The sequence below is a fragment of the Tupaia chinensis genome, unplaced genomic scaffold (assembly GCF_000334495.1).
Source record: "Tupaia chinensis unplaced genomic scaffold, TupChi_1.0 Scaffold000146_1, whole genome shotgun sequence".
NCBI classification, from domain to species: Eukaryota; Metazoa; Chordata; class Mammalia; order Scandentia; family Tupaiidae; genus Tupaia; species Tupaia belangeri.
In genome coordinates, this window is record NW_006159616.1 from 17869641 (window position 1) to 17875337 (window position 5697).

The following is a 5697-nucleotide window of genomic DNA, read 5'->3' on the forward strand; positions in this document are numbered from 1 at the left end:
CGGGCAGGGCGCCGACGACCCCTGGCGGCGGCCGCGCTCAGCGGAGTCGGGGGACGCTCCTGGCTGCGCATGCGCACGCTGGGACTTTGCAGACTGGCCTGAGTGTGTCCTGGGGCGAGCCCGGAGGCCTGCGCGTTGCGGGTGGCGGCAGCACTAGCAGCTTCCTGAGCTCACCCTCTGAATCCTCCGGCTACGTCACGTTGCACTCAGACTCGATGGGCTCGGCATCCTAGGGCCCGCCAGCACATCCCAACGGAAGCCAGGCAGGCCAGGCCGCCCGCGGGGGCCACAGCACCAAAGATGCCGCCCCTGTCCTGCGCTCAGACATTTGCTACCCCTCCCAGGGTGGGGGGTGACGGCCTCAAGGCCTCTGTCTTCCTGCTCCTCGTGTGAGTATTGCCTGCAGGGAGGAGAGGGAGTGTGTAATGGCTGTCCTGGAACACTGCCCTGGGTGTAGACCCGCCTCTGGCATCTCCAGGGCAGAATGAGGCTAGGTTTGGGTAGTGAGTGAGGCTCTGTGCATCCAACTGCGCCTTCCCCAGCCCTAGGTGCCGGGAACACAGGGACAGGGCCCCCATCAGACAGAACAAAGCCCCTCCTTGGAAGAGCAGGAGTTGGAAGCCACTGGACTGAACAGGACTTTCCACTCTGCACTTCAACTGCCATAGTCCAGGGGGTGGGGTTTAAGGGTCTCTAAGCACAGGGGTCTTCAGAGCCCAAACAAGCTCTCTGAATAGGTCTCCACTTCTGGCCTGTTCTGCCTCAGTTTCCCCATCTGTAATGAGCAGGTGACCATGTTAACTCTCAGGGCTGTTTGAAGAAGTCTCTTGGTCCATATGCCTTGGCCATTGAGTGGACCAGGCATGAGAAGTAGTCTAGGACCCTCCGTCGATCCTTGGTGGGATCAGTTTTCAGCATGTGGCCTGGTGTGGCCCCCCCAGGACTGAGACCTCCCACTCTCAGTGCCCTTGCCCCCTTGGGAACTCACACCACCCCAGCTAAGCACAATTTTGCACCATCACCACTAGCACTACAGCCACACTGACCATCATTAGTCTCCCCACCCTCATTACTCCACCGTGGTTGCCTGTCCTACCACATTGGCCACCTCATGCCCCTCACCATGAAGGCTGTAGATACGTGGTAGAGAGGACTAAAACTAAGGGGTGTGGGCCTTATCCCAGTGCCCCTCCCAGCCTCACCCCCTGCCTGTGCAGGTCTGCATAAGAAGTTATCGGTGAGGGTTCTGCCCTCCATCCCAGGGGAAGAGCTTGGCTTTGCTTTCTCTCCTGGGAAGTCCCTTTGCAGGCCCGGACTTTGTTGTAGGCCCTGAGTCTTCCCAGGCTAAGAATAGGGCTAGGAACAGCTGTGGCCTTGAGCTAGAGGGACAGGGCCAAAAGTGAAGTCCTGCAAGCAGTGGCCCCCCCACTGTGAAGACCTGGAGTGAGTTCCAAGGCCGGCACAGAGCTGACCTCCATCCTGTTCCTCTGTGCTTCAGCAGCCAAGCCCATAGTCTACCACTCCAGACAGGATCCAGCCCCAGAGGAGGCCACTGGGGAAGGTATGCCCACCTCTGTCTTGGCTTCGGAGGCCTCTCCAGTCCCTGGCTGTGAGGGTAACATGTGATGAACCTGGCCCCAGGTGAGCCAGGTAGAAGATTGCAGTCCAGTCCCATATGTGGGAGGGGCCACTTCTAGCCAAAGCTCCTGTGCCTTCAAGGACCAACTTGTCATGTGAGGGCAGAGGTCACCAGTTAGCCACTGTCCTCCCCACAGACTGGCCTATTTGTCACCTTGGGTTTTCACGCTGTGTATTTCATTTCCAATGGCAATACTTTCAGAGGGACATAGTGCCCTAAAATTGCTCCAGTTCTGGTTTTTACAAAAATAAAGGGAAGACCCCAAGGGGAAGACCCTCAAGCCTGAGGCTCTCTCCCATACTTTGTTCAGCCTCGAGGCCTATTTGCTGTGTTTATAAGGAGCTTGACCCTGGGCTTACTAGGGAGGAGCTGTCTACACCACCATCCAGCCCAGAGCCAGGGGTCCAGTTGTAGTTTTTTTGACAGCTGAGCATTTTTCTTCTGTACAGGACCCAATAAAAACTTCCTTATGATTTGCACGTGGCATTCTCAGGCTGGTTTCATGGAAACATGGTTCTGGAACCTAACAGCAGTGCTGGCCAGCTGCCCTCAAATATCTCTCCCTCTGGAACCCAAATTTCTCCACTAGTGCAACAGACCTTGCTACCATTCTCCAGCCAGTGCTGCAGTGCCACCTGCAAGATGGGACCTGAAGCAACAGGAGAAAGCAATGGGAGTGGGTGGACACCAAAGCCCACCAGTGGGAAGAAATGCTATTAGTGCAGGTGGCAATCCCAAGATTGGATAGGATCAGGGACTGCCAGTCCTTATGATTCAGGAGAGCAAGCAGAGCAGGCAGTTTGTGCCCTGCCTGGAGCACCTGGGATCTGTAGGGCCTAATATGCAATTACCATAGGCCCCACCTCTTCGCCAATCCCCGCTGGAATTCAGAGGCCGCACCTTTGAGTCTGCGGTACAACGCCGCCACCTGGTGGCCGGAGAGGAATTAGTCCTGGCCTCTTCTCAACCCAGCGTTACCGGAAACAGACCCAGAGCGGCCATCCCCCAACGTTCGAGCTGTCAACCCTGTCCTCGCCCTAGCTCCAAAGAGCCCTCTGGATGAGGTAGGGGAGCTCGGGCCGCTGAGGCACCGTGGGTCCTTTTCTCCGCCATCCGACCAAGATGGGTTTAGTGCACGAGCGGGACAGCCCCAAACGAGAAATGTTTTTGTAGGAAATTGGTATCTGTGCTTCAAAAAGATGCACCTAAGTTGGCATGGTGGGTGCAGTTAGGACCTTAGTGACTTCATACACACTTCACACGTTTGCACTGTCTTTATTCTGAAATACAACTGGTGGGAGGAGGTGTCAGTCTGTATGACACCCCCAGGCTGCCCTTCTCCAACCAGGACCCCAGGGATTCTGGCTTGGGAATCTTCCACATTTGTGGACCAGTAAACGGGTGCAGAGTGCTCTGAGGGCCGTTCAGGTCGAGGGTTCTGCAGCAGTCCTGTAGGTCCGGAGGGGCGGGCTCAAGGTCTGGGCCCGGAGTCTTCTCTGAGCCAAAGGCAGGCCCCTCCCGCGATCACGCCTGGACGCTCTTGCTATCCTCATGCTAACGCCACCAAGCAATGGGTCCCTCCCAGGAACAGCGGGGGTGGGGGCGGGGAAGTGAGTCGTGCGTTTTGGGGGCGGGAGCCAGAGCCCAGGGCCTTCTGCGGGGCGGGAATTCTAAGAGGGGCAGGCTGCGCCGCCTGGCCTCCTGCGGAGGGGGTGGGGATCCGTGGAAGCCTAGAAGGTCCCGGGTGGGGGTAGGTTGGGGCCCCTGGCCAGGGGGGCGGGCTCCTCGTGCCCCCGCCCACCTGCAACTTTCTCCCCGCCGCGCAGCGGCAGGGCGGGAATAGGGGCGGGTTGCCAGCCGGGGGCCCCTTGAAAGGGGCACAACCCAGGACACCCCCTCCCCGCTCCACTACAGGGTGGGAGGAGGAGAGAGCGGGTCCTGGTTGGGCTGGGATGGGGATGTATTACGCCCAAACGCTCAGACCTGGTCCACGCATGTCTCCGTGTATTTCCCGGCGTTCGCGGGTGTGCGGCTCCCACCGGGCCACTTCTGCCCCAGGACCAGAACAGGAGACTCGAGGGGGTGTGACAGTCATCACGAGCGCGTCCAAAATAGTCTCTGCGTCCCCGGGCCAGATGGGGGCCCCCTTGAGTCCGAGGTCGCACCCGGGCCTCACCAGGGCCGCCACACGCGCAGCTCTGGCCCTGGGCTCTCAGCACCGCGGCGCGATGCTGGCGGCAGCGCTGGGACGCTGGTGGACGAGCCTGGGAGATCTCCCGGGAAGAAAAGCCGGGGTGGCGGGGACCGCAGACCGCCTGCGGCAGGAGCAGGAGCCCAGACCGCCGGAGCGCAGGGGCCGCGCAGCGCTGGTGCCTCCAGGCCAGGGCTGGCGCTGTCCAAGGTGCTGCCACCCGTGCGTTCCGGCAGCAGGGGGCAGCGCAGGCCGCCGCCACCCTCCTCTCCACGCCGAAGGAGCTGGCTCACGCCAGGTAGGAAGCCGCGGAAGCCCGACGGGTACTCGGCTCCACTGGGTACCGGCCAGAGCCCTGAAAGCGGGGATGCAGAAGCAAGAAATGTGGAGGGAGATGGGAGAATAGAAGAGAGCGAGAGGAGAGGCGTAGAGGGGAAGGAAAAGTGAGCGAGTGTAGGAGGGGAGGGCCACCCGAACGTCACTCTGAGGTCCACACCTCCGCCCATCCGAATTACAACTCCACAGTCAGCCAGGCCCTTTTTGCCCCCCTCCTGTCCTCCTTCCTCACTCAGCTGCCCACGTGCCCCCAACTGCCCTCTCCACCTTTTCTTCCTTTATCTGACCTAGTCGAATCCATGGCCCCGATGCCCCACCCACAATTAGCTCCTAGTCCCACCCCTTTCACACCCTCCCCCTCTACCTTGCAACGAGTTCTGGAGGGTTTTCATGTACTTGACGCTCAACTCCAGGATATCGGCCTTTTCCAACTTGCGTTTCCGGATCTGCTCGAACCGAGGACAGGGTTCTTAGCTGGGCAGCCCGAAGTGAAGGGGAGAGGTGAGGGATGGCGTCACTTCTCCCACCCTTAACCCTATCTCACCTGGTGCGAATAGTGCTTCTCTAGCAGCGACTTGAGCTGCTCCAGCGACACGTTGATGCGCGCGCGTCGCTTCTTCTCCATCAGCGGCTTGGAGATCTGTGGACCTGCGGTCTTTAGAAGAGGGGACTGCAGCCCTCCTGCCCTCCGCCCCTGCCAGCCCTGGGAAGGGACCCGCCCCGCGCCCCACCAGACCTTGCGGAAGCTGACGGCTGTGTTAGCGGGGCTATCCCGGGCGGCGGGCTCTGAGCCCATGTTGCAGTTTGTGCTCCAGCGGGAGGCGGGGCGGCCTTTATAGGGGCCCCTCGTTTACATGTCAATAAGGCCCTCCGGACTTGAAAAACCCTAAGGGGGAGGAGACAGAGGAGGACTAACCAAGAATTCCCTACCTCCCTTCCTCTCTCCCTCCACCCTCTCCTATAGCCCGGGCTCCCTCTTAACCTTCATGACGCCTCCTGCTTCCCTAGGGACCCTTTACGCTCCCCCGCTTCTATCTCACTCTCACCATTTCCAACACCTGGGACCCTTCCCATGCTCACATCCATCATGCTGTGTCCTGTCCAAGTCCCTGCAGGTTCTGGGCCTCACCACCAGGCCCATTTGCTACATCCTCTCTGATCCTTGTCTCTGAGCACACTGGGGGCTGCCCACTGGTGGAGGTCCATGGGCCCAGCCAGCCACTGGCTGCCCTGGTGATTATGACAAAGCCCAGGGCCTCCTCAGGCCTGATGAAGATGCAGAGTCAGGAGTATTTGCCAGCAAGGCCTTTCTATGAGCTTCACGCTCTGGCCACGCCCGAGACGCTGCATTAGTCGCCCTAATGTCGGGACAATGCAGCGATTTTCTGCCTGTGGCCACTCAAAGCCAGGCGCAGGCCAGGCCTGCGGGGGCCACGCAACAACATGTGTCCCATTAAAGCATGCAGCCCGCCCGCGAGGCCACAGCTGGCCTCCTCCTTGCTGGGGCCTCAGGCCTGGGAGTGCTCCTGGC

The 5697-nt window shown here is 60.1% G+C and overlaps 2 protein-coding genes across 2 annotated transcripts in view; one reads left to right on the top strand and one right to left on the bottom strand.

Moving 5' to 3' along the window:
• The window catches only part of GPR153 (G protein-coupled receptor 153), a 7708-nt gene extending 5590 nt beyond the window's left edge, over positions 1 to 2118 (top strand). Inside the window, exon 6 of the mRNA XM_014586604.2 lies at positions 20 to 2118. Coding sequence (XP_014442090.1) covers positions 20 to 233 — 214 coding nt within the window. The 3' untranslated portion in view covers positions 234 to 2118. The remainder of the gene's footprint in view (positions 1 to 19) is intronic.
• Positions 2119 to 3811: 1693 nt separating this feature from the next.
• Positions 3812 to 4791, bottom strand: HES3 (hes family bHLH transcription factor 3). The gene is made up of 3 exons (XM_006145400.1): positions 4711 to 4791; positions 4531 to 4612; positions 3812 to 4185 (listed from the first exon to the last, which is right to left on the bottom strand). Exons 1-3 carry the CDS (start codon positions 4789 to 4791, stop codon positions 3812 to 3814), a joined length of 537 nt encoding a protein of 178 aa, XP_006145462.1.
• Between the last annotated feature and the right edge of the window lie 906 nt (positions 4792 to 5697).